This window comes from Dipodomys merriami, unplaced genomic scaffold (assembly GCF_024711535.1).
Source record: "Dipodomys merriami isolate MVZ:Mamm:240054 unplaced genomic scaffold, mDipMer1.0.p SCAF_30, whole genome shotgun sequence".
NCBI classification, from domain to species: domain Eukaryota; kingdom Metazoa; phylum Chordata; class Mammalia; order Rodentia; family Heteromyidae; genus Dipodomys; species Dipodomys merriami.
Window position 1 is genome coordinate 15,837,495 of NW_027204493.1, and position 27,998 is coordinate 15,865,492.

Here is a 27,998-nt window from a genome sequence, read left to right on the forward strand (position 1 = left end):
TGTTTAGTGAATACCACTTCTCTATTTATTCATCCTTTCTTCCTCCATTTCCATGCCCCCCCCATAGCCTTCCAGAGACAGATAAAGAAACAAGTATGACAAGAAAACAAACAGCAACCAGAAAAATCCCTCGTTTCCGTTTATTTTTAACAAATATATTTTGTCTGTCTGCTGATTGATGTGGTGCTAGGAATTGAAACTGGACTTCACTCAGGCTAGGCCAACAATCTACCATTGAGCTTTACTCTGCTCTACAAAGTTATGTTTAAAGAATACTTGATTATTCATATTTGATTCTTAAACTAATCCCAAGACAGCTCCCCATGTAGTTAAGGAAATGAGTTGTTACCCTAGGTCAAGTGCAATTAAGAATGTCAATGTTTCTACCAAAAATAATTATTCCTATGTTTCAACATGCAATATATCTGAACACTGCTTTTTTTTTTTGGTCAGTCGTAAGGCTTGAACTCAGGGCTTAGGTGCTGTCTTTTTTTTTTTTTTTTTTGGTCAGTCATGGGGGCTGAACTCTGGGCCCTGGGGCTGTCCCTCAGTTCTTCAGCTCAAGGCTAGTGTTCTACCACTGGAGCCACTGCTCCACTTCTGGCTTTTTTTTCTGCTTACGTTGTGCTGAGGAATTGAACCCAGGACCTCATGCATGCAAGGCAAGCACTCTACCACTGAGCCAACTTCCCAGTCTGAGGTGCTGTCTTTTCTGATCTTTTGTGCTCCAGGGTAGCACTCTACCACTTTGAGCATAGCTCCACATGAGGTTTTGGGGATGGTTAATTGGAGATAAGAGTCTCATGGACTTTCCTGCCTGGGCTGGCTTTGAAGTGTGATTCTTAGGTCTCAGCCTCCTGAATAGCTAGAATTATAAACGTAAATATATTCTTTGTGGTTTTGAACTTCTTGCCAAACTTTCTTTTCTTTTGGTCCAGTCGTGGGGCCTGAACTCTGGGCCTGGGCGCTGTCCCTCAGCTCTTCAGCTCAAGGCTAGTGTTCTACCACTTGAGCCACAGCGCCACTTCCGGCTTTTTTCTTTTTGCTTATGTGGTGCTGAGGATTCGAACACAGGGCCTCCAGCATGCAAGGCAAGCACACTACCACTGAGCCACCTTCCCAGCCCTTGCCAAACTTCTTGTTGCTCAATTTTGCTTTTTGAAGTTACAGAAAAGTTGATGTAGAATACAATCCCACTTATCTAGTAATAGTTCTTTCCCCTCACCCCGCTCACCCCACCCCTATTTTTTTTTTGTCGGTCGTGGGGCCTGAACTCTGGGCCGGGGCGCTGTCCCTCAGCTCTTCAGCTGTAGACTAGCACACTATCACTTGAGCCTCAACCCTACTTCTGGATTTTTCTGCTTATGTGGTGCTGAGGAATTGAACCCAGGGCCTCATGCATGCAAGGCAAGCACTCTACCACTGAGTCATCTTCCCAGCCCATCCCACCCCTATTTTCTGTAGTTGTGATTTTTTTTTTTTTTGGGTGGTTGTAGGGCTTGAACTCTGGGCTTGAGTGCAGTCCCTGAGCTATTCAGCTCTACCACTAGAGCCACACCTCCACTTCTGGCTCTTTGGGTTGTTGAATGGGAGATGAGTATCATGTACTTTGCTGCCTGGGCTGGCTTTGATCTGGGATTCTTAGATCTCAGCCTCTTTGAGTAGCTAGAATTACAGACGTGAGCCACCAGTGACTGGCATTCTTTTTGAAGTAAAAATTTATACTTTAGGAAGAGTGCATTGAAAGCAAACTCAGTGAAAAAGATAAAAGAATTGAAAAATGATCTTAATTTTCTTCTTCTTTAGACTTTATGCTGAGGAAGGGATCATACTTTATTTATGTATGTTTTTTGTCAGTTGTAGGGCTTGAACTCTGGGCTTGGGCCTGTCCCTTAGCTTTTCAGCTGGAGGCTAGGGCTCTACCACTTTCGCCACAAAGCAACTTCCTGTTTTTGTGGTGATTAATTGGAGATAAGAGGCTTATGGACTTTCCTTTCCTGTCAGGGCTGGCTTTGAACAGTGCTCCTCAGATCTCAGCCTCCTGAGTAGCTAGGATTACAGGCATGAGCCCAGCAGGGATTATACTTTTATACTGAAATTCTTTTTTGTGTGTTATATCTTGCCCAGGCTGGTCTTGAATTTTTAGACTAAAGCTATTCTGACTTCAGCTTCCTAAGCAGTACAAGTGGTGAGTTGTTGGCACTTAGGCTCTAGATTGGACTTGACACGTTCATGTAATGTTGGTGTAAATCTTAGAATTAGAATTCCTGCCTCTTGTGTCATTTTTTTCCCCCTTTTTTTCTTTAAGCTTTTTTCTTGGGTAGTCATTGGGGAAACTAAAGACTTTTTTTTTCTATCTAGCAGTTAAGTATAGAAAGTAAGTGCTTTAGGGGCTGGGAAGGTAGGTGGCTTAGTGGTAGAGTGCTTGCCTTGCATTCATGAGGTCCTGGGTTAGATTCCTCAGCACCACATAAGCAAAAAAGAAAAAAGCCAGAAGTGGCGCTGTGGCTCAAGTGGTAGAGTGCTAGTCTTGAGCTGAAGAGCTGAGGGACAGCACCCAGGCCCAGAGTTCAGGCCCCATGACTGGACCTCCACCCCCCCCCCCAAAAAAAAAAAAAAAAGTAAGCTTTAATGGTTAGCAGAGTAAGTTGGAAATAAGTATATGAGTAATAATTAATCATTAATAGCAAAGTGTTAAATCAGGTTCCTCAATACTTATGTGATCCTTTTGAAAAAGGATGTAGCTTTTAAATGTGAGACACTAATTCCAGTTTTCTTTCAGCCATCTTTAAATCCTGAATATGAGAGAGAACCAAATCAGAATAAATCTTTAGCTGCAGGTGTATGGGGTAAGTGGTTTTTTATTTATTTTTTGGGGTATAAAATGTTGGTGTTATTCTTTTGTTTTTTAATATAAAGCAGGCTAGAATAAAGCTTTTACTTTTTACACTTTTTGGTATGCTAAGCTACATCAGTTGGGGTATGATAAGAAATAATTGACTTGCTCCTGTTAGTATCATTAAGTGTACTTTTAATTTGTTATCTAGAAATGATTTTTAAGTTAATGTAATTTCTAGAGCAGCCTGGTAATCTATAAATACCAAAAGCTTAGTTTAAGATTTTAGTTTTCATAGTTAAAAATTTGATTAACTGGAAAGATAAGTACTTCTGATTGTGGTGTAATGAGATTAATGACTATTAAAAATAATTTGCATATTTTCCTATGGTTAGTCTATATCTGAAATTATTTTCCTTTTTGATTTTCAAAATGTAATGATAGTTTCTTATAACTCCCTGTTTAAAAATGTTGAGAGTTTATTTGATAGCACCTAATAGATTAAATTGCATTCGTAGTACAAGTTAGCTTTTAAAAGATTCAAGTGAAGTTTAAAATAATGGAAAATTTTATACTATAAAATTTTGTAAGATTTGACATCTGAAAAATAAATTTAATTATTTGATACCAAGCTCAAAGTTCTGTCAACTTTGACACTAAATACACATGTTCATTTGCATTTTTTAATTGAAAATCAGTAACAAATAGAAAAGGATTGTGGCTTATGATAGCATACTAGTCCTAACAATAAAGGCATTATTTTAAACTTTGCCACTTCCTATGCTGGTTGTAATTGTATTTGTCAAGTAAAACTGGGGAATTAACTTCATTTCCTTTATCTCCCTCTTTATTTAAGGGCTTTTTGAGGGTGGGGGTGGGGGTGGTCAGACACTTGTTAGAACCATGTGAATGGCATTGTTTTTTCTGTATTGCAAATTAGTATTTCTACCACTCTCCCCAGGCCTACACGCCCAGACACACACATACCCAACCAAAAAACTCTCCCAAGCTCCTCTCTTAGGTATGTTTCCTTATTATTCAGTTTTTCTGGGAACAGCTGATTGCATAAGAATATAGAACCACCTGGAGGGTATTAAATAGAATCTCTGAGTAATTAGGAATAATTTGAATTTTACTAGAATGAAAGTCAATTTTTACAATCCAGAATGTCAGCATTTATATATAAAACTACATATAGATAGTACTGGTATTGATCCTTGGTTGACTTAAAAATCTTACAAATGATTTAAAGGCAAAGATATATTTTGAAAATTTGATTAAAATGTTATACAGAATTAGATTTTACTGTTTCAGGGTTGATTTAAGGATTCTGAGTTATAGTAGAAAAAATGTTTAAATGGAAGATGTACTCTTTATGTGTTTAGGTAAACTTAAGAAATGTGTTTGCATTCAAAAAAGAAAAAAAAAAGAAAATGATTAATTGTGGCATGGTTAATTGTTAAATTCCCAGTACTTTCCCCAGTAATACAATGAAACTCTCATTGTATCCCACATCACTATTCCTTTCTTACCCTGCCCCCTCCCCCCCCTTGGGTTCCCAAGTATTGTTTTCCTCATTGCAACATTTAGAATAGCTATGTTCCTGAGGAAGAGGAGAGAATTTTAGGAAAGACTTCAATAGAGCTTTTCTAGTGCTACTTCTTTCCAGGTAAGTAAAAATTTACTAATGAAAATGTATTATTTATAAAAAAAGATATTTTGTTCCTGAAAGAACAAAAATTGTCAGATATTAAACATAATACTCCAATAAAAATAACTTGAGGAAAAGTAAGCCATTTAAATAGTTATATCAATTTAATTTGAGTTAGAACTTAGTTGGTTTTATTGCAAACATCTTTTGTGATCTTAGTGTTCTGTTTTGACAAAAGAGCACAACATAAGATTACATAAAATTAGTGGTTTTTAAGTAACCTGTCTATATGTTCTTAATAATTTAAGACTTGGAAACAGGATTTCAGTCAGCTAACATGTGTCAGTGAGAATTTCTAAATTGTCTTACTCCATTTGTGAGGATGTGAGGAAGAAACAATCATTTACAGTAGGCAATTTGAGTTCTAATTAACGGCTGTTGATTTGAAAGTTTTCAGATGTCCTTTTTAACAGTTTTTACATAAGTGACTCAGTATGTCAGCAACATAGCATTAACATATCTTAACATTTAGTGCTTAAAATAATAATGAAACATTTTGGTTACCAATAACAATTCTATTTCACTTTACCATTTTTGTGTATATTTTGATAATTTGAACTTCTTGAGTTTTGCTCATAATTAATACACTTAATAAGCATAAAGATTTTTTTGTTTGATTGGGATTTGGTTAGCCTTCTGAAGTCAAAGCTAATTAGTGAGTGGGTCTTATAGATAAGTTTTCTAGAGCATTCCAATAAAACCAAGACCTTGTGCATGCTAAGCAAGTACTCTATCATTGAGCTATATGCCTATCTGTAATTTTCTTTAGCAGATAGCCTTTTTATATTAAAATTAGGGTTCACAGTAGGAATATTTTTATTGCTTGATAAAGATTCTTTTGAGTTTGCTAATCAGTGGACATGTAGTAGTATGTGCCATCAGTGTGACCTTGACTTCACTTGTCTTTCTATATGTTCAGCAGTGTTAGGGATGATAGACATTTTGAAAATAACATGGCAATAGGGACAGCTTAATTTCTTTTTTCTCCACAATAAAGTAGTTAAGAACACTGGCTTTGGAAATGGTGAGATCTAGGCTCTAATAGTACTTTTACATAATTGTTCATTTAGATTTTGGACAGATTTAGATTTTTGGACAGATAGCTCAATATCTTGATTTCCATGTGAATTTATTATCTCTGACCTGTGCAAGATCACAGAAAGATAATGAGTAGTGCTAAACTGTTTAGTGTTTTAAAAGCCTGTATCAGGTCAAATGTTTAGATAATTATTTTGCTCAAATACAGAAAGGTGGTTCCAGTTGTAGGTTAATTAAAAGACAGAAACAAAATTTCTCCATGGTAGATCAAAGAAGTAAAACTTAATGTAATGATTGAATGGGAAATTTTATTTAGTAGGTTGTTAATATGGACTGTATAACAAAAGACAGAGGTTGAAGAATTGAGATATCAATATCAACTCTGAATTATTCCTGTGGGCAATTTTCTTTTTTCTTCTGTGGTTCATGGGGCTTGACCTCAGTGTCTGGGACTGTCCCTGAGTTTTTGTTTTTGCTCAAGGTTGGCACTGTACCACTTTGAGCCACAGCTCTATTTCCAGCATTTTGGTGGTCAATTGAAGATATAACAGTCTCCCAAACTTTCCTGTTTGGGCTGGCTTTGAACTGCTATCCTCAGATCTCAGTCTCCTGCATAGCAGGATTATACCAACACCACCTGACACCATTTTACTGTTTTTGAGACAGTCTTACTATGCAGCCCAGGCTGACTTGGAATTCTTAATCCTTTTACATCATCCTCTCTAGTGTCAGTTTAGTTCTTATTATTTGTAATGGTATTTTAATTTGTGTTCTGAAGAGTTGAGTCATTTTCAACCCATTATTAACTATTTGAGGAATAAAACTATATTCACAGGTATGAAGAAAGTGTGAGTAAAAAGTAACAAGACAAAGTAATAAAAGCCACGTATTTTGAGATTAGTTATTTGTGAAGATAGAGGGAGTAACCTTATGAAACTCCTAAAACTATATTTACCTTCAAGGTTTTTGAAATTAACTTTTTTTGGTTGGTTGTGGGGCTTGAACTCAGGGTCTAGGAGCTATCCCTGGGCTTTCCTCTTCAAGACTGGGGTTCTACCACTTCGTGCTACAGCTCTACTTCCAGTTTTCCGTGGAGACAAGAGTCCCACAGACTTTCTGTCTTGGCTAGCTTTGACTCATGATCCTCAGATTTCAGCCTCCTGAGATGTGTGAGCCCCCAGGTGCCTGGCTAAAATTAAATTTTGTTTGTGAAGGTATCTGTTCATGTGAGCTTGAGATAAACACATTGAAACTTAGTATAGAAGAACCTAAGTAATGCAAGCAATGCCTGTCTCTTCCATTACTATAGGTAACTATTAGCATTTGAGGACATCTTTTTCTTAAATGGGCAAATTCATGTACCTAATTTATTCAGAATAACTATAAAGAGATATACTGGCCTTTATCATATTTCTCTTACATTTTTTCACATTTCTTACCTCTCATGTTTTTACCCTAAAACAAATGGACACTCTTAATTGTAACAGCATGTACTTTTTTTTTGTTTGCTTTTTTTGTTTTGGGTCATGGGGCTTGAACTCTGGGCTTGGGCACTGTCCTTCAGCTCTTCAACTCAAGGTGGGCGCTCTACCACTTGAGCTACAGTGCCACTTCTGGTTTTCTCTGGTTTATTGGAGATAGGAGTCTCAGGGTCTTTTCTGCCTGGGCTGGCTTTGAACTGTGATCCTCAGATCTCAGCCTCCTGAGTAACTAGGATTACAGGCGTGAGCCGACCAGCGCCTGGCAAGCATGTACATTTTTATAGTAATTATTTTAACATAGACATAGTAACACTGAGACATGAACTCTTCTTCAGAGTGGTACAATAAATATAGTTAAGAGCTAGTTGGGAGCTAGTAAAGTAGATTTGGATGAGTTAGGCACAAAACATGTTTTCTTTAACGCTATGTTTTGATACTGGAATATGAATGTTAAAAAAGCACAACAACCACTGTCGGCTTTTCTTCCTTCTCATTCCTGATCATCTTCCTTCAAGTACCTTTGTCATCTCTTCTGTGAGTGATGTCTTAGGCTTCACGTTTCTTCCTTATAGGACATTTCATCATTCTTTGCACTGAGGACCTCATTGAAGAAACAGCCAGAATATTTCTTGCTCCAAGGAATCCAATTTAGGTGAAATTTCTAGTCAGAGTCTATTTGAGGCTTAACGATTATATGTTACTTACATATTCTACATCTTTGCCTCCTAGTTATAATGTATGATTGCATATGTATCAATTATATTTCTTCTTGTTTCTTCATCTTTCTGTATAGAGTCATATTCTGCCTAAAATACATTCTTTAGAATAGGATTTTCTTTTGGTGAATAATTTGATTTTGTCTGGAAAAGGTTTATTTTCTGCTCCTTGCCATATCTGGCACTTTCTTCTTCTTTTTTTTTTTTTTTTTTTTTGGTCAGTCGTGGGGCTTGAACTCTGGGCCTGGGCGCTGTCCCTCAGCTCTTCAGCTCAAGGTGAGCGCTCTACCACTTGAGCTACAGTGCCACTTCCAGTTTTCTGGTGGTTTATTGGAGATAGGAGTCTCAGGGTCTCTCCTGCCCGGGCTGGCTTTGAACCGCGATCCTCAGATCTCAGCCTCCTGAGTAGCTAGGATTACAGGCGTGAGCCACCAGCACCTGGCATGGCACTTTCAAATCCCAGTCTGTGAGATTTCACAAAATAGCTTATGCCATGTCTCACCTGTTCAATCCTTTATGCATTGTATTGAGATCATTCCCCTCCTGATGACATGACTCTCAAACTGTTTATTTGGTTTTGCTCCCCATTGTAGTAACAATGATGTGAGTATTTGTAAGGGAAGAAAGCTTAATATGCTTGATGACCATTTTGAACTAGAAGTGTCTTCATCAGTCATGTTTAATCTTGTCATGTATTGATAGTCTGTTTTTTTTTAAAATTGTTACAAAGATGATGTATAGCGTGGTTACAGTTATATGTCAAGTTGGACAGTGTCACCCCTTCCCTTGCTTTCACTCAGTTTTCCCCTCACATGCTTCTGTTTTAACACCTGGATTCTTCTGAAGATAAGATACCTTATAGACTCATTTCCTTTTATATTTCTTAACCTCCAGTTATTCCTCATTCTTGGGTTTTATTTAATTCAGATTTTAAATTCCAGGTAATGATTTTCTCATTAAAAACCCAATCAAAGACAAGCCTTTTCTGTATGGCTTATGTTGTGTGGAACTACTGTGCTCAAGCAGTCTTTCTAATTCCAACTGTTAAACTTCAGGGACATGCTTCCATGCTGGTTTTAAGAACTATTTAGTTTTTTTTGTTTTTTGTTTCTGTTTTTTGTCTGTCATGGGGCTTGAACTCTGGGCCTGGGCACTGTTCCTCAGCTATTCAGCTCAAGGCTAGCACTCTTACCACTTGAGCCACAACACCACTTCCAGTTTTCTGCTGGTTTTATTGGAGATAAGAGTCTCACAGCCTTTCCTGCCTGGGCTGGCTAACCGTGATCCTCAGATCTCAGCTTCCTAAATAGCTAGGATTACAGGTGTGAGCCACCAGCACCCAGCTATAACTATTTAGTTTTTGAGACATAGTCTTCACTTTGGAGTTCAATCTAAACTCAAATTTGGGATTATAGGCATACACTGACACTTATTCATCCTGGTATCATTTGTTTAATAAATGTAATCATTGTAAAACTTAGATCATTTAATTTGCTTTCTAGTATTCCTCATTGTTATCTGTTGTTATTTTATTTGTTGATTTCATTGTATAAAACCTCCCCTGAAAAGCAGTACTTTTGATGATGTACTTTTCTGTCTTCTTGTGTGCTCTAAGTCCTTTTTAGCTGTTTTATAGTGGGCCTTTTTAGTGAGCCAAGAAATGGAATGTTTGCTCTAGTGCATCAACATGTGTTTAAGATGAACTTCTTCAGGTTTGGTCTCAGCACTTAACTTTTTATTTTTTTGTCAGTCGTGGGACTTGAACTCTGGTCCTGGGTGCTGTCCCTGAGCTCTTTAGCTCAAGGCTAGCACTCTACCACTTGAGCCACAGAGCCACTTCCAGTTTTCTGGTGGTTTATTGGAGATAAGAGTCTCACAGACGTTCCTCCAGGGCTGGCTTCGAACTGCAGTCCTCAGGTCTCAGCCTCCTGAGTATCTAGGATTACAGGTGTGAGCCACTGGTGCCCAGCAGTACTTACTATTTTATCTGTTGGCATGACAATAGGTAGAACACTCACCATATTAGCTTTTACTTTTTGGAGAGTTTGAAACTTCATAGAATCTAGATTCCCCTCTAGATTCTCTTAGGAGTTCTAGTATAGTCTAGATCTAGGTAATTTTGGGGCAGAGTATCACCACAAACCTTTAGCAATTCATATATAACATGCAAAGCCAACTTTAATTTAGATTTTCTGGGATTTTTTTTTCTTTGAGTAAATTCTTAAACTTTTTGACTATGAAACAGATGCTTTCTTTATTTTTGTAAGGGAAGAAAGACATTTCTGTAATAGTTGTATGCATATGTGTGTAATGTGTATTCGGTTACACATTGATTAAACTCTAAAAATAATGTTTCAAAGTGCAATAATCCTGAAAAATGTCTTCATTTAGCAATTCCTATTTCATCTTAGAAAGCAGAATTAAGCTGGTTGCTCTGCTCTCACAGGATGCCTTGAGTTTAGTTAGTAAATATTTGAATGAATTGGTATTAAGAAAGTAAAGTGTGGGCTGGGAAGGTGGCTCAGTGGTAGAGTGCATGCCTTGCATGCCTGAGGCCCTGGGTTTGATTCCTCAGCACCACATAAGCAGAAAAAGCCAAAAGTGGAACTGTGGCTCAAGTGGTAGAGTGCTAGCTAGCCTTGAGCTGAAGAGCTGAGGGACAAAGCCCAGGCCCAGAGTTCAGGCTCCAGGGAAAAAAAAAAGAAAGTGTAATTATTTTAACTAATTAAATAGGTATTTAGAAGTAAGGGACCGTGGGTCATTGGTTATGATTGATTATAATTATATATATAGTGTGAAAGAAAAGGAATTAGAAAATTTGATTTTCTATGCAAAATAGGTAAGGAGAAAACAATGTATTTCATTTTATAAATATTTAGAATTCTAGAGGATGAAATTTGTAATTTTTTAAAATTTAACTGGAAAATTAAATTTAACCTTAGTTTTTCAGTTATATCTAGATGGATTCATTTGTATTAGTAACATTGCTCAGTTCTTGTTATGTTTTATGAGATTATGTTTTATCTTTATTTCTTTAGCTGGAATATAGTCTGCACGTAGCTTAATTACCCAGGAACCAGCTGCCATTACTATTTTAAATATAATAAAAGTTTAGAATATATTATCCCTTTAGGTGAACTTATATCATGCCAAGATTTGAAATTGTAACTCTTCTTTGTGCTTTGTTTATGCAGAGTACCCTCCGAATCCTAAATCTAGAGCTCCAAGGATGCTGGTTATTAAGAAAGGTAATACAAAAGACTTACAGCTATCTGGATTCCCAGTAGCAGGAAATCTTCAGTCACAGCCAGTTAAGAATGGAACTGGTCCAAGTGTTTATAAAGGCTTAGTCCCTAAACCTGCTGCTCCACCTACAAAAGTAAGTTCTTGAGTACTAGAAATTCATATTTTGAGTAAATGAGAATTCCCCATTTATTTTCTTTGTTGTAATTTTTTTAAAAAGTTTTAAGTGTGGAATGTTTATGAGGAACTCCTTGTTGGTGGAAAGAGTTGGCTCATTGTATGCTTTCTTTTTTTGGTTGTGGTGCTTGAACTCAGGACCTGTGTGCTGTCCCAGAGCTCTTTTACTCAAGGCTAGAGCTCTACCACTTTGAGCCACAACCCTGCTCCCAGTTTTTGAGAGGTTAATTGGAGATAAGAGTCTCATCGGGACTTTTCTGCCTGGGCTGGCTTTGAGCTGTGATTTTCAGATCTTAACCTCTTGAGTAGCTAGGATTACAGATGTGAGCCACTGGTGCCTGGCTTCACGGTGTGCTTTAATTTTTTCTTTTGTGTGCTGGTACTGGGGCTTGTGCTCAGGGTCTCTTGCTCTTTTCTTTCTTTTTTTTTTTTTTTTTGTTGGTGTGGGGCTTGCTCTCTGGGCCTGGGTGATGTCCCTGAGCTCTTTAGTTCAAGGTGAGGCCTCTACCACTTGAGCCACAGTGCTACTTCTGTTTTTTTCTGGTGGTTAATTGGAGACAAGAGTCTCACAGATGTTCCTTTCCTGCCAGGGCTGGCTTTGAAATGAGATCCTCAGATCTCAGCCTCCAGAGTAATAGGATTACAGGAGTGAGCCACCTGTGCCTGGCTCTTACTTGGCTTTTAAAAATTACACATTTATTATCTTTAAGTAGTTGAATAAATAGATTGCTAATCAACAATTTAGTTTATACGTACAATTCATCTTGACTTACTTGGCTTCTTTGCTTAAGGCTGGTGTTATACCATTTGAGCCACAACTCTGCTTCCAGCTTTTTGTTGGTTAATTGGAGAAAAGTCTCAATGGACATTCTGCTTTGGCTGCCTTTAAACTGCAATCCTTTGATCTAAGCTTCCTTAGTAGCTAGGATTATAGGCTTGAGCCACTAGCTCTGTATTTGAGCTTTTTTTCTTTCATTGGTCAAGGGTTTGAATTCTGGGCCTTGAGCTCTTTAGCGCAAGGTGAGCGAGCCACTCTACCACTTGAGCCACAGTGCCACTTTGGGTTTTCTGGTGGTTAATTGCAGATAAGAGTCTCACGGACTTTACTGCCTGGGCTGGCTTTGAACTGTGATCATCAGATCTTAGCCTCCTGAAGAGTTAGGATTATAGGCAAGAGCTACTGCTCCAGGCCTGTTGTGCTCTTAATTTAAATTTTTGTGTATTTGTGGGCATAGGTTTATATGTATCTTTTTTAGTAGCAATATAAATTAAGGTTATGCAAATTTTGTTATGTTAAATGCACTTTTACTCCTTTTAGTTGGTGCTCAGTATTATATTTTGAAATTTTTCATATAAACTTGAGCTTTATATAAGGTTTCATATAAACTTCAGGTTTATAAATAAGATTATTTAGAAAGTTGTGATTATAAAGTTTTGACTTTATTTGTAGAAAATGACAAGAGGGGGGCTGGGAAGGTGGCTCAGTGGTAGAGCGCTTGCCTTGCATGCATGAGGCCCTGGGTTCGATTCCTCAGTACCACATAAGCAAAAAAACCGGAAGTGGCGCTGTGGCTCAAGAGGTAGAGCGCTAGCCTTGAGCTGAAGAGCTGAGGGACAGTGCCCAGAGTTCAGGCCCCACGACAGGACCCCCCCCCCCAAAAAAAAAAATGACAAGAGCATGATCATGTACAAATAATTAGTTAACAAAAAATAATTGTTAAAATTTGTTGAGCTAAATGTTGTTTATTTTTTAGTTGTACTGGGATTTAACATGCTAGCAGATACTTCAGTCACAAGACCTTTTTTCCCTGTCTTTGTTTTTCTGTATTTTGTATCTGTTTTTGACAACCATTAATATTTGTTTTTGTTTAGCCTACACAATGGAAAAGCCAAACTAAAGAAAATAAAGTTGGGACTTCTTTTCCTCATGAATCAACATATGGTGTTGGTAACTTCAATGCTTTTAAATCAACTGGGAAGAATTTTAGTCCATCAACAAATTCAATGAAAGAGGTATGACATGCTTTCTTGAGAAATATCATATTTTAATGTCTTATGTTGATACTGAGCCTTGAACTCTGGTCCAGAGTGCTGTTCCTTAGCTTTAGTCTGGGACTCTACCACTTGAGCCACACCTCTGCCAACTTTTCTGTGCCTCATTGGAGGTACAAGCCTCATTCATTCACTTTTCCTGCTCAGGCCAGTTTTACACTGTGATCCTCAGATCTCAGCTTCCTGAGTAGCTAGAATTATAGCCTGGCTTTATTTTTATTTATTTAATTGTTATTATCATTTTTTTTGCCAGTCCTGGGACCTTGAACTCAGGGACTGGTCACTGTCCCTGAGCTTTTTTTTTTTCCTTTTTCTTTTCTTTTCTTTCTTTTTTTTTTGGTTGTTTGTGAGGCTTGAATTCTGGGCCTGGGTGCTGTCCCTGAGCTCTTAAGCTCAAGGCAAGTACTACAACTTGTGCCATAGTGCCACTTCTGGTTTTCTGGTGGTTTACTGGAGATAAGAGTCTCCTGGACTTTACTTTTTTTTTTTTTTTTGGGTCCGGTGGTGGGGCCTGAACTCTGGGTCTGGGCATTGTCCTTCAGCTCTTCAGCTCAAGGCTAGCGCTCTACCACCTGAGCCACAGCACCACTTCTGGCTTTTTTCTTTTTGCTTATGTGGTGCTGAGGAATTGAACCCAGGGCCTCACGCATGCAAGGCAAGTGTGAGCCACCACTGAGCCACCTTCCCAGCCCTATCTCCTGGACTTTCCTGCCCAGGCTGGCTTTGAACTGTGATCCTCAGATCTCAGCCTCCTGAGTATCTAGGATTGTAGATATGAGCTACGCCGGCACCTGGCTGTCCCTGAGATTCTTTTGTTCATGGCCACAGGGTCACAGTGCCACTTACAGCCTTTTCTGTTTATGTGATACTGAGGAATCGAACCCAGGGCTTCGTGCATTGTAGGCAAGCAGTCTACTACTAAGCCACCTTCCCAGCCCTTATTTTTATTTTTGAAGTGACGCTTCCTTGTGTTGTTCAGGCTTGACTGGAATTCTGGGCATGAGTGATTTAGCATCTTGAATACATAATTGTTCTGCCATGCATGTTTGTTAAATGATGGTATTTTTTGAATAAAGTATATAAACTCATTAAATAACTACATTAAAATGAGTTACTCTAGTTTTTTGTAAAACTTTGGTTGACATTTCCTTCTATATGCTAGTTTTTGTACTTGGAGAAAGTCTGAGTAATTTTTAAATTTCGGTAATTTTTAAAAAATTTAAGTGAATGTTTCCAGCTATCCTAAGGAGCAGAGAAAATAATCCTGTAAAGCATATTACCTAGTACATTAGTTAGAATAACTTTTAAGAAGATTGCATTTTTTTCCTTTATATTTATTTGTAGTAGTTGTGCTGTATTGACTCGTAATAAGACTCGTAATTCTGTTTTGGGAATAATGGACATTTTATTAGCATTAATCTAGAAGCAGGGAGAGAAGATGATGAAAAGGTATATATTGTTTTTGTACTGAAAATATCTGGTAACTCAAGTATTTGTTTGATTTAACACGTTTTTAAAATTATCAGACCAGTTGGGCATTGGTGGCTTATGCATGAGATTTGAGTGCTAACCTTGAGCAGAAAACTCAGGGTGATGAACACTCAGGTTCTGAGTTCAAGCCCCAGGAGTGGCACAAAACAAAAACCTACCAGACCCCAGGGAGTTTTCCTCATTAGTGACAAAGGAGATTTGACTATATTGTTACCTGATATTGCTTTGTTATCAATATGGAACACCATTATTCATTTTATATATATATGTATATATATAATTTGTTTATGTTCTCAATCATAAAAGTTTTGAGTTGTGAGGAAAGGGCCAGCATTCCTAACTAGTTTATTTTCTTTAGAGTAGTAGTTACAATATAGTATAGCTGAGAAATCCATTACTTAAGTTCCTAACATTCTATTTTCTGTTTCATCTCACCAAAGAACCAAAATAAAAGGACTTCATTTAATGCCCTTTTTCCTCTTGAGCTTTTGCTCTTTCACAGAAATTTTCTCCAGTTTAATCTAACCGGATAAACTGTGTATAAAAATAGTTAAAAAGTTGGGCATCGGTGGTTCACGCCTGTAATCCTAGCTACTCAAGAGGCTGAGATCTGGGGATCACGGTTCACAGCCAGTCCAGGCAGGAAAAGTCCATGAGACTCTTATCTCCAATAAACTATTCAGAAAACTGGAAGTGACGCTGTGGTTCAAGTGGTAGAGCGCTAGCCTTGAGCTTAAGAACTGAGGGACAGCACCCAGGCTCAGAGTTCAAGCCCCACGACTGGCAGAACAAAAAAAAAGTTAAAAATTGTATTGGAGCTATTATTGGAACCCTTGAATGCTGAAACATGTTTGGGAAACTTGTTCTATGTCTTATAGAAATGCTTAATTTTAGGAGTTTAATATTTAGCATCCTAACTAAACATCACAGAGCAAATAGTGCATAACTATAATGAAATGGACAGAAAGCCATTTCAGGGCAGGTAGCCTAGAAAATTAAATCTATTTTGAAGTAATGGTCAAAATTGGCTGAGCTTTAAAATTTTGTCTTTTTTTTTATTGTGAGAATACAGAGGAGTTACAATTACATGGGCAAGATAATGAATACATTTTTTTTTTATGAATACATTTCTTATCAAGCATTGTTGCCTCCTCTTTGTTTCCCCTTCCCATGCCTTCCCATACTCCCCCTACCTCCCCCCCACCAGATCCCCACAAAAGTTGTAAAGTTTGTTTTTCAACATAACGACTTGTTAAAGTAGAAATGTATAGAATTATAGGAATGAGCCAATGCTGCCCAGCTCATTATGACATTTTCATGTACATTTTTTTTTTTCTTGGTGATGTGTTGTTTTGTGTTTTGGGCCCATTGTGGGGCCTGAACTCTGTCCCTCAGCTCTTCAGCTCAAGGCTAGTGGCCTACCACTTGAGCCACAGCACCACTTCTGGCTTTTTCTGCTTTTGTGGTGCTGAGGGATGGAACCCAGGCCTCATGCATGCAAGACAAGCACTCTATCACTGAGCCACTTCCCAGCCCTTGTTGGTGGTGGTTTTATAGTATTGTTTCATTACGTAGCCCAGGCCGATCTTGGAACTCAGTATTGTTCCTGCTCCAGTCTCCCCTAAATGCTGAAATTACAACATGTGATAATAAATTAATGAGTTAATGTAATGTAGTGGTGGTAATGTATACAGAATAGTACTGAAAAAGAATAGTGATAAAAGCAGATTTAAATGAATAGTGATAAAAGCAGATTTTTACCTTCATCTTAAAGATAATTTTGCATTGTGAATAAAGGTAAAACTGGGAGCGGTGGTAATTTTATTATTTTTTAATATAAATTTTTATTTATGTATTTTTTGGTTGGCTGGTCCTGGCGCTTGAATTTAGGACTTGGGCACTATCCCTGAGCTTCTTTTGCTCAAGACTAGTACTGTACCATTTGAGCCACAGTGCAACTTCAGCTTTTTTTCTGTATATGTGGTACTGAGGAATTGAACCCAGGGCTTCATGGATGCTAGACAAATAACTCTACGACTGAGCCACATTCCTACCCAGCTGAGGTAGTTTTAATTGACAGTAATTCCTTTTTTTTCCTTTTTTTTAATTGTAAAAATACTGTACAGATGGGTTGCAATTACATGGGCAAGATAATGAGTACATTTCTTATCAAGCATTGTAGCCTCCTTTGTTTCCCCTTCCCATCCTCCCCCCACTCCCCCACCCAACCCTCCCCTATGTACGACTTTTACGTCTCATTGTTGCAATGGGTCCACCTGTATCCCTATTTAAACGATTTGTTTTTCCCCTTTCCCTATTCCTTTGATTCTGTATTTATCAGTTTCTGAATTTCCTTTTAGTGTAATCGCTCAAATTCCTCTTCACCTGTTGACAAACTTAATCAGCAGCCTCGGCTAACCAAACTGACAAGAATGCGCACTGATAAGAAGAGTGAATTTTTGAAAGCATTGAAAAGAGACAGAGTGGAAGAGGAACATGAAGATGAAAGCCGGGCTGGCTCAGAGAAGGTGATTTAATTTGCATAGATACTTCTTTGACCATAATATTGCCTTGGAATATTTTATATAATGGAATTTTTATCTCCCAAAAGAGAAGGCCTGATAACAATTTGATTATTAATCATTTGTGTACATAACGCTGTATTTTGCATTTCCTATGCAAAAATACATGTTTATTTGCCCATGCTGAAATTGGACTCAGATCCTTGAGTGTGCTCGGTATTGCTTCCCCACTGGCACTCTACTAATTGTGCCAGGCCTCTAGCCCAAGTTTTGAATTTTTTACAGTATACATTAGGAATGCAGGAGTGGGTTTCATTATGACATTTTCCTTTTTTTGTTGGTGGGAGGAGGAAGGCAGTTCTGGGCTTGAACTCAGGGCCTGGGTGTTGTTCCAGAACTTTTTTGCTCAAGCCTAGTGCTCTTATCATTTTGAGTCACAGTGGTACTGACAGTTTTTTGGTGGTTAATTGGAGATAAGAGTCTCAGGGCTGGCTTGGAACTCTGATCCTTGAATTTCAGCCTCCTTAGTAGCTAGAGTTATAGGCATGAGCCATTGGCGCCCGGCTCATTATGACATTTTCATGTACATTTATTGTTGGTGGTGTTATATAGTAGCCCTTCATTATGTAGCCCAGGCTGACATTGGAACTCAGTAATATTTATGCTCTAAATGCTGAAATTATAAAACATGTCCTACCTTGCTCTGCTTTAAAAAATAATCACTAAATTTCTTGGGGGGGAAGGGCAAAACTATATATTTTTCTTTTTCTCTGTCTCCATCCTTATTCTTTTGGCTTTACCTTTGTTGAATAGGTGTGACTAGCTAGACTTACAAAGTTTTGAGAATCCATTCCTTTTTAGTTTTCTATTCTTGGGAGAATTTAAATTTAATGATTATAACCAGTATATGTATTCTTAATGGGAATCAAGCCAAGATTTATTAATTTATTAAGTTATTAACTCTGTCCTTTAAACTTTCTCTTTTTTTGACTCCCTAAAAATCAGGATGAGGACTCATTTAATTTGCATAACAGCAATAGTACTCACCAAGAAAGAGATATAAACAGAAACTTCGATGAAAATGAAATTCCTCAAGAGAATGGCAATGCCTCAGTTATTTCCCAACAAATAATTCGGTCTTCAACCTACCCACAAACTGACGTTCTTTCCAGTTCACTTGAGGCAGAACACAGGTTAGTATGCAGGCTTTCAATTATTGTACAGTTCTTTTGTGATTATTGATTTTTGTAATGCTGGCTTACTGAAGCAGAGGTTTTGTATATCCACTGACCTATAGCTCAAGTCCCTAACTTATTATTTAATGTTTATTGAGATTTTTTTAATATGCCATAAATTTTACTTGTTTTAAATGTTAATAATTGTTTTAAGACAATTTTTAGTATACTCACAGAAATTCAACTGCCATTGCAGTAAAATTTTAGAACATGTCCCTCACTCCAACAGCGCATGTCCATTAAAGATTTATTCATGTTTCTCTTTGTCCTAGGTAACCAGTACTATACTTTTTGGTTTTTGTAGATTTGCCTTTTAGAGATATTTTAAATATACAATCTTTCTTTTAAAAACAATTCACTGTTCAAAGGATTTTTATTTAGCCTTTCTGTAATCCTATCATCAAGTGGTATCTTCATTCCTGTCTAATCCTATAAAACATATTGAAGCAAGGTATGTTCTGAAGAATATAGAAATATACAATCTTTTATATCTTTCTACTTAGTTTTTTTTGACAAAGCATACTTTCAGACTAATTGGAGTTTTAGGCCATCAGTACTTGATTCCTTTTTATTTTTGGTGGTACTAGAATTGAAGTCAGGGCCTCACACTTATTAGGCCAGTGCTCTGCCACTTGAGCCATACCCTCTAGCCCTTTTATTAGCTTTAGTTACTTATCATGTGCAGTCTTTCTCCCCACCCCACTCTATCCCTAGTAGTGGGATTTGAACTTAGCCTTTTTTCCTTGCTCAGCTGGCATTCTACCCACTCCAGTCCTACTTTTTGGTTGTTTTTCTGGAGATGGTGTCTTACTGATTTTGACTGAAACTGGTCTGAAACTGCAGTTTTCTATCTGCACCTGGTTTTAAACTTTTTTTTCCCCCTCAAATTAAACTTCACACCTCCTGCTTTTAGATGTTCAGCTGGGATTACAGGTGTGCCATTTTGTTGGTTGATTGAAATTGGGTCTTACTAACTTTTTGCCTGTGCTAGGATTACAGATGTATACCATATCCCCCTGGACTTTTGTTATTTACACATTATAACACATTGTGTTGTTACAAGATATTTTGTTCATCAGCTAATAGATCTCAGTTATTTCCACTTTTAAATTTTATGGATAATGCTGTGCTGTGAGCCATTTGTGTACAAATTTTTCTGTGAACATTTTTTTATTACTCTTGGGGAAATACATTTTTCCCCTAAGTTAAAAAATGTTACTTACAGCTTTCAGATTTCCAGCTTCATTTTTCTGTTAAAATCAAGTGATATGTCTGTCCCATGGTTTCATGTGTGTGTGTGTGTGTGTGTGTGTGTGTGTGTGTGTGTGTGTGTGTGTGTGTGTGTGTGTGTGTGTGTGCGTGCGCGCGCATGCGTCTGCATGCATGTGTGCTCATGCTGGAGCTTGAACTTGGTGCCTCAAAATCTTGCTTGGCTTTTTCACCTCACAGCTGACATAAACCACTTATGCTATGCCTCCATTTCTGTAGAGATGGAATCTTTCCAGGCTGGACTCAATGGATTTAAATCTCTATCCTTAGGTCTTTCAGTGGCCTGATTATAGGTGTGATCCAGTTGGTAGTTCCCAGCTACCATAAACTTAAGTGTGATTTTAGTGTCACAATACATATTACCTACTCTTCAGTTGCATTTTAACAGTGAGTTGTCAGTGATATAGTTTTTTACTTTGTTTCACTTTTTATTTATGTGATACTAAGGAATTGAACCCAAAGCCTCATACATGCTAGGCAAGTACTCTTACCATTATGTCACAGCCCCAGAGATACAGTTCTTAAGGATAATTACTTTGCTTGAATGATTTTTACTACTGTGCCCCCTCTTACCCTCATTATTTTGTTACCAGTAATTCAGTCCAGGGACTAGATATATTCTAATCATACTCCTACTGAGTCACGCCTTTAATTCAATCTTTTGTTATATTTCTTTTGTAATATTTGTGTTTTCATCTATATTGCTGGTAGCCAGTTTTAGAAGTAGTAAAGATGTAGCCAGTTTTAGAAGTATTAAAGATGTAGATCTAGCAAAAGCAGTTTAGATTTACTAGTTCTAGGATCCATATGCTCTGTACATGCTCCATATTAGATGGCATTCAGTGATAAAAGTGCATGAAAATAGCACTTGAAAGAGGCCATCTAAAAAGTTTAAAAAGTACGTTTGGAAAAAAAAAGATGATAATGGGAATGAAATAAATCATAGTAATGTTGACTTGTCCTATTTTGGTTCAGAGGTTGCAGAGTTTGGTATAGTATTAGCTTGAGAGGCTGATATCCAAAAATTCCTGTTGCCTTCTTTTACTGTGAAATAGGCAAGTTGTTTTTCCTATGTGACTTTGATTAGTCATTGGAAGATAGAGAGCAAGTTAAATTTTACTCACTCTTCCCAAGTTGTGTTCTATGAAAATTTATCAGATGTCTGATGGGCTCAAGCTGCAATCTGCTTTTTTGAAACAGGGTCCTATTTGTTGCTTGAACTACTTATATAACTCAGGTTGGCCATGGACTTGTGATCTTTCTGCCTTATCAGACTTAGCCTAAAGGAATGCAGTTAAAAAACAGACTCAAACCCACCAGTACAAGATGGAGAGGCCTAATAAGAACTAGAAACTGTGAAGTAACTGAGTCAAATGCAATATAGCTGTTGGTACAGTATTTAAATTGGTCCAATTATTGAAAAATGGTGAAATTCTCTGTCAGTCTTAAGCTCTGTTTACCTAAAAGTATTTTCATTAAAGAATGAAGGAGGGGGATTTACTTACTTTGATCCTTATTTAGCTATTAGATGATATAATACCTAGGACGTAAGACGTCTTTCAAATTTATGTGTTGAAGATAATTGACATGCCCTTTAAAGATGATGGGAGCAGAAGAATATATACAATACAAGTTAGGGTTGGGCATTGGTGACTCACATCTGTAATTCTAGCTACTCAGGAGGCTGAGATCTGAGAATTGGAGTTTGAAGCCAGCCTGGGCAGTCTGTGAGACTTTTTTCTCCAGTTTATCACCCAAAAATTGGAAGTGGGGCTTTGGCTTAAAGTAGTAGAGTTTTATTAGCCTTGAACAAAATGAAAAGGCTCAGGCATAATGAATGCCCAGGCCTTGAGTTCAAGCCCTACAACCAACTAAACAGTTAAAAGCTATCCAAGTCTTTTCAAAGTAGTAAACATAATAAGCTGCCAAGAATATGTTGGATTATGGTGGTATGGAAGAAAAGAGGGGGGAAATCATGTCACTTTTAGTACAAGAATTGGACAGATTTGTTGGGCTCTGTGGCCCACATACATCACATATTTAGTTCCTTGGGAGGTGAGATAGTGGTTTGAGGCTAAACTGGGCCTGGGTTATTATTTCAAACAATAAGAAGTTGAATGTAGTGACACACACCTATCATCTTACATATGCAAAAAGCCTGAAATGGAGGGTGGCAGTTCAAGCCTACACAGGATATTGGGGAAAACAAAATGGCCCAAGAGATACCTGTTTAGCCACATATGAGGCCCAGTTCAATCTCTAGTACCATTAGTCCATCCACCTTCTCACTAAATTTCAGTTAGGCCTTTCCTATTGCAAGATTCTAGCTTAGAGAACCTTTGACACCAACAGGTAAGCTATTTATTATTAGCAAAGATAGATTATTACCAAAAATATTTAACATAATCAAAAATATATTGTTTTAATGTAATGGTTCATGTGCTGTGTATTTTCTAGTACATAAACTAAGTGGAGGAGTTATCCTATTTCAGTGAAGCTCTAAATTAAACATTTCTTCTCAGATTGTTAAAAGAGATGGGCTGGCAGGAAGACAGTGAAAATGATGAAACTTGTGCTCCTTTAACTGAGGATGAAATGAGAGAATTCCAAGTTATTAGTGAGCAGGTAAGAAAACCTGTCATTTCTTCGTTTATTTACTTATTTTTGTGGTGGTACTGGGCCATGAATTACTGGCCCTCATCTTGGTTGGCTTTTTTCACTCAAGGTTAATGCTATAGCACTAAAGAAATGTTCTCCTCAAATGTTTGCTTGGGAATGGCTGTCTATTTCTTTGTTCTTTTTGGTGGTACTAGGCATTAACCTTTGGGCCTCTTACTTGCTAGCAAGCTGGTACTCTACCACTGGAGCCATGCTTCTAGTCCTAAAATGGCCCTTTCTTAATTAGAATAATACAGTTAAAGGTAATAATTACAGTAGAAAGACAAGTTTATAGTTTTAGGAATTTGTTAGATACTCAAATTTTGGTCAGACCTGCCTTTGTTTTAAACAAATCCACAATGATAATTTTGTCTGCAGTAGTTATGTTGATATAAACAATATATTTGATTTTTACTTAGGATGCTTTTGGTGGTTGTTTTGGCCTGGATGATAACTCTTTTTTTTTTTTTTTTTTGTGGCTAGAAGAAAATTTACTATATGTTGAGTGATTGGATGATAACTCTTAATTGACTTTTTTTTTGGGGGGGGGGTCCAGTTGTGGGGCCTGAACTCTGGGCCTGGGCACTGTCCTTCAGCTCAAGGCTAGCACGCTACCACTTGAGCCACAGCACCACTTCCGGCTTTTTTCTTTTTGCTTATGTGGTGCTGAGGAATTGAACCCAGGGCCTCATGCATGCAAGGCAAGCGCTCTACCACTGAGCCAACTTCCCAGCCCCACCTTTGACATTTTCTTTTGGTATGAGTGCATTCTTTCCTAAAACATCTTGTTTTAGGTCTCTAATTCATTCTGTCTCTGTCTCTGTCTCTCTATTTCTCTTTCTCTTCCTCCCCCCTCTCCCTCTCCCCCCTCCCTCTCTCCCTCTCCACCATCCTCCCCCTTCCTCCCCCTCCCTCTCCCCTTCTCTCCTTCCTTCTCTCTCTCTCCCTCCCTCTCCTCCCTCTTCTCTCTCCCTCTCCCCCTCCCTCTCTCCTTCCTTCTCTCCTTCTCCCCCTCCCTCTCTCCTTCTCCCCCTCCCTCTCTCCTTCCCTCTCTCCCTCTCCCCCTCTTCTCCCCCTCTTCTCTCTCTCCCCCCTCTCTCCCTCTCCCTCTCTCTCCCTCCCTCTTCCCCTCCCTCTCTCCTTCCTTCTCTCCCCCCTCTCTCCCCCTCTCCCTTCCTCTCTTCCCCCTCTTCTCTCTCTCTCCCTCTCTTCCCCCTGCTCTCTCTCCTCTGCTCTCCCCTCTCTCTCCTTCCCCTCTCTCTCCCTCTCCCCTCTCTCTTCTTCCCCGTTCTCCCCCTCTCCCCCTCTCTCCTCTGCCCTCTCTCTCTCCCCCTCTCCCCTCTCTCTCCCTCTCCCCCTTCCCCCATAGTATCACTACCAGGTTTTTCTGAGTAGTTAATTAGAGATAAGAGTCTTACAGACTTTACTGTCTGGGCTGATTTTGAACTATGATCCTCAGCTCTCAGCCTCCTGAGTAGCTAGGATTACAAGTGCCTGGCTCATAATTCCTTTTTTTTTTTTTTTTTTTTTTTTAGATTTTGTTAGGAGATTTGCGTTAGGAAGGAGGATCATGAGTTGAAGGCTACTTGGGCTGCAAGTTGATGTTCAGCTTGGGTTACATAATAAAACTGTGTCATCTACCTCCTCACAAAATAAAAAGTTGAATTTTCCCAAATCCATTATAGGAAGTTTCAAACTCAGGACCTCATGGTTGTTAGGCTTTTTAAAAATAGAGATAAGGTCTCACAAACTTTCCTGCTTGAGCACCCTTTTGAAATCTTCAGATTTCAACCTTCTGAGTAGTTAGGATTACAAGGGTGAGTGCTACTGATGTGTGGCAACAATGCTTTCTGAAATTTTCATACACTGCTAGAAAAAGAACTGCTTTTTGTGTTTGGCTATGTGTCCTGAAACTTTACTGTATTTCTTAGTTTTACAGGGAATTTTAGAGAATGATCACTGGGGTTTTTCTGTCTCATGACATCTACAGACAATTTTCCTTTTTGTTACTTACTCTTTCCAGTTAAGTTTATTTATAGCTTGTTTTTTTAAAAATCAAAAATGGTGCTGGGACTGGGAATGTGGCTTAGTGGTTGAGTGCTTGCCTAGCATGCATGAAGCCCTGGGTTCAGTTCTCAGTACCACATAAACAGAAAAAGCTGGAAATGGCACTGTGGCTCAAGTAGTCTTGAACAAAAGAAGCTCAGGCAGTACCCAGGCCTTCAGTTCAAGCCCCAGGATTGGCCCACCCCCCAAAAATAGTGCTGGAGTTTGAACTTTGCTTTTGCTTACAAGGCAAGCACTCTTATTACTTAAAGATATGGACCCTTAATAGGTTTTTGAATTCTGATTATGAAGTTGGCTATAGATAGTAGTAACTTTGTGTTTCTTTGGTTGTATGTTACATAATATACACTTCAAATATTTATAGTTTTTGACCCATGGATGCATTTTTTCATGAGAAATTTAAAAGGCTTGAATTAGTAATTATGTGTTGTCACTGATTTTTATTTTGTTTTTGTAACTTATAACAGTTTTAATTTGGGTTAACCATCTGTTTTCGTTCTGAATTTTTAGCTTAGCTTGGTTCTTATTTGTTGGTATTCTAGCTCTGTTTTCTCAGTTTCAGAAATAGAGGACTAATTTTTTTTCTGTTAATATCTGTAGTTAAGCACACAACTCAAATGATTTTGTTTCTTTGTATACCTCACTTTATTTTACATATGAATTAAGCAGATGATGGGGTGTGTTCATATGAGTCATGATAATAACAGCTATAATGGTTGCTGAATATATGTTATATCACATCTCAGCATATGTTTATTACAGTGTTCATGTAAGGAACTGAAAATTTCAAAATATTTAATACACTGGTAATTGTGACAGGGTTCACCTTTACCCTGTCTGGTTGGAAAAAATCTATTTTTTTCCTGTACTGTATAATACATTAATTCTTACAGTGTTTTGTTAGATTGTATGTATATTTGTTTGAGAGGAAATATTTTGTCTATCTAAATAGCTTATTTTCCAGGTAATGACTTGGTATGTAGAATATTGTTGGAAAATAGTACAGTTTTTTAAGTTTGTTGTATTTATTAGTATACTTCACTATTGCACTCTTCTTAATGGATAACTCTTGTAATAATGTCTATTTGAAATTTTAGTTACAGAAAAATGGTCTGAGAAAAAATGGTATTTTGAAAAATGGCCTGATCTGTGACTTCAAGTTTGGACCTTGGAAAAACAGCACTTTCAAACCCACAATTGAGAATGATGACACAGAGACAAGTAGCAGTGACACATCAGATGATGACGATGTGTGAAGGACTTCCTAACAGCTTTAGAAATTTTAGCGTGGTACATCTCTCATGCAGTTTGGGGTGAATTGTAAAAATGAAGAACTATAATTTATGTAGTGAAATACCCCATTAGAAGATGATTTTTTTTGGGGGACTTCATTATGAAGAAAACCAAGAATGTTGTGTTGGGCTATGTTGAACATTATTTCTTTGTAAATGAATGTTGTAGAAATGAGGACTTTGGTTGATCCAACATTGACTTTCTTCATCACTGCAGCATTTCTCTGACTAGCAATGTGACTATGTAACAAATGAGATTTTTCTCATTTAATAATAAAAAATTGTGTAATGTTTTGCAAAGCTTCTGTCTTAAAATGTCCAGGTCTTAAGGAAAACGGCAGCTTACAGGTTTGTTTGCAGAGCCGTTGTTTTTTCGTACTGTGGAAATTTTCAAGTCCACATTGTGCGTCGTGCGCCTTTTCACTCCACTTCTCTCTGAAACAAGACGAAAACAAAAGAAAAAAGAAAAAAAACAAAAAAGGAAAAATATAGCATGTTGGCTAAAATGGGAGCAAAGTACACTTTAAGACATTAATTTCCTGAACTTAGCTGTTTTATTAGTCACCTTTTAAAATATAAATTGCTCTTTAGCCATTTATAGTTCAATAAATGTTACAGGAGAGACTCGCCAAACTTCCAGATTTTAAGAGGTGAGTTTCAAGAGTTTTATTTGGATATGTTGTTAGGTTAGGATTTTCAGAGTTGATGGAAAAGAATATTGTGGGAAAACTTATTTTGATAAATTATTACACATACAGAAGAACTGATCACACTTAAACTGGATCTGTCCACAACATGGAAAATAAAACTGGATTTTCAGAATGTTGTTGTTCTCTGTAGTGTTCAAGGTACTGGTGTCCAAAAACATTCACTTCAAAGTTTATTATACTTTATTTCTTTGAGGTTAGAAAAAGCTTTTTTTCACTATCAAGTATGCAATTTATTTGCACATTAATTTTGGAAATATTTTCATTTTATTGATTTAGAAATCTTTTAGCTCTGTATTTGTATTTTGATTATTTACCATCATTCGTTTTTAACATTACATATAGATAGATTCTAATTGTAAACATTATCTTAGAGCAAAAACCTTTGAAGTTTTATATTTGTCTAATGTTAAATGTTGTTTGATTTTTAAAATGGTGTTTTCTCAGAAGTTTACAATTTTTTCCCCCTAATTTTACATCAGTACTCTGCCCTGGCTCCCAGTTATCACCAGAAGCTGTATACTTCCACTGAGGCTGGTGATGGTGGGAAAATTAAAATAGACATAACATACATACACTTGAGGATGAGTTAGTGGTAGCAGAAAGTATTATGTGCATCTTATTTTTTAATTTTATTTTATTATAAATTGCACCTTAACTTTTTTTTTTTTTTTTTTTTTTTGGGTCTGGTCGTGGGGCCTTAACTCTGGGCCTGGGCGCTGTCCCTCAGCTCTTCAGCTCAAGGCTAGCGCTCTACCACTTACTTGAGCCACAGCGCCACTTCCGACTTTTTTCTTTTCTTCTTTTTTTGGGGGGGGGGGCGGGGGTCCGGTCATAGGGCCTGAACTCTGGGCCTGGGCACTGTCCCTCATCTCTTCAGCTCAAGGCTATCGCTCTACCAATTGAGCCACAGCGCCACTTCCGGCTTTTTTCTTTTTGCTTTTGTGGTGCTGAGGAATTGAACCCAGGGCCTCAGGCATGCAAGGCAAGGGCTCTTCCATTGAGCCACTTCCCAGCCCCCTCGGCTTTTTTCTTTTTGCTTTTGTGGTGCTGAGGAATCAAACCCAGGGCCTCAGGCATGCAAGGCAAGTGCTCTACCACTGAGCCACCTTCCCAGCCCACACCTTAACTTTTTAAATAGGCTTAAAAAAAAAAAAAACTAAATTGAATTAGAATGTAGTATTAGTCACAAGAGCCTAAGAAATACCTTGACAGAACTGTATCACAAATTGAATATCTTTGCTCAGATTTCACTTTGATAAGGAAACAAAAACTACCTTTTATAGCTGTTTGCTAATAATAAAACAGAAGGGACTTTAGAAAAGTGGTTTATGTTGAAAAGCTACCTTGTGTTTTTGTATTTTCTAATACCAGAAACTTTTTTATTTTCTGGCATTTTATATTTTGTCAGTTCCTTCTACTTTAATTTCCATTTACTAGGAGTTGAGTGTTTATTGTGCTCTCATACAGTGTGATAATGGACTCTTTTTAAACATATGTTAT

The 27,998-nt window shown here is 37.6% G+C and overlaps 1 protein-coding gene across 7 annotated transcripts in view; it reads left to right on the top strand.

Annotated features, from left to right (window-relative positions):
* The window catches only part of Gpbp1 (GC-rich promoter binding protein 1), a 58,703-nt gene extending 32,615 nt beyond the window's left edge, over positions 1 to 26,088 (top strand). For 5 of the 7 annotated variants that reach the window (XM_070041207.1, XM_070041205.1, XM_070041209.1 and 2 more), the window contains 8 exons: positions 2,783 to 2,849; positions 3,798 to 3,857; positions 10,977 to 11,161; positions 13,075 to 13,215; positions 17,106 to 17,273; positions 18,273 to 18,460; positions 22,294 to 22,396; positions 25,594 to 26,088. In XM_070041207.1, coding sequence (XP_069897308.1) covers positions 2,783 to 2,849; positions 3,798 to 3,857; positions 10,977 to 11,161; positions 13,075 to 13,215; positions 17,106 to 17,273; positions 18,273 to 18,460; positions 22,294 to 22,396; positions 25,594 to 25,752 — 1,071 coding nt within the window. In that variant the 3' untranslated portion in view covers positions 25,753 to 26,088. The remainder of the gene's footprint in view (positions 1 to 2,782; positions 2,850 to 3,797; positions 3,858 to 10,976; positions 11,162 to 13,074; positions 13,216 to 17,105; positions 17,274 to 18,272; positions 18,461 to 22,293; positions 22,397 to 25,593) is intronic. The other 2 variants (XM_070041210.1, XM_070041212.1) reach the window with 1 other exon arrangement.
* Positions 26,089 to 27,998: the final 1,910 nt, after the last annotated feature.